Source organism: Oratosquilla oratoria, chromosome 7, assembly GCF_046742065.1.
Source record: "Oratosquilla oratoria isolate Oo_2021 chromosome 7, ASM4674206v1, whole genome shotgun sequence".
NCBI classification, from domain to species: domain Eukaryota; kingdom Metazoa; phylum Arthropoda; class Malacostraca; order Stomatopoda; family Squillidae; genus Oratosquilla; species Oratosquilla oratoria.
The window spans coordinates 42,332,350-42,332,743 of NC_134783.1; the positions used below are offsets into that span (position 1 = coordinate 42,332,350).

Consider the following 394-nt stretch of genomic DNA (forward strand, 5'->3'; position numbering starts at 1 on the left):
TTTCCAGGGGAATTGCCATCTCTGTCTCCAGATTGGCTGGAACTGTCGTCTCCAGACTGGCCGCAACTGCCTTCATGAGACTCACTGGAAGGACTGCCTTCAGACTCCTCGGATTCGCTGTCTCCAGACTCGTTGGAAGTATTGCCTTCACACCCCTCGGATTCGCTGTCTCCAGACTCGTTGGAAGGACTGCCTTCAGACTCCTCGGATTCGCTGTCTCCAGACTCGCTGGAAGGACTGCCTTCAGACTTCTCGGATTTGCTGTCTCCAGACTCGCTGGAAGGACTGCCTTCAGAACCCGCGGATTTGCTCCCTCCAGACTCGCTGGAAGGACTGCCTTCAGAACCCTCGGATTTGCTGTTTCCAGACTCGCTGGAAGGACTGCCTTCAGAAC

At 55.6% G+C, this 394-nt stretch overlaps 1 protein-coding gene across 1 annotated transcript in view; it reads left to right on the forward strand.

Annotated features, from left to right (window-relative positions):
• Positions 1-78, forward strand: part of LOC143026796 (uncharacterized) — a 2,348-nt gene extending 2,270 nt beyond the window's left edge. Inside the window, exon 2 of the mRNA XM_076187571.1 lies at positions 1-78. This exon is cut by the window's left edge and continues 815 nt beyond it. Coding sequence (XP_076043686.1) covers positions 1-78 — 78 coding nt within the window.
• Positions 79-394: the final 316 nt, after the last annotated feature.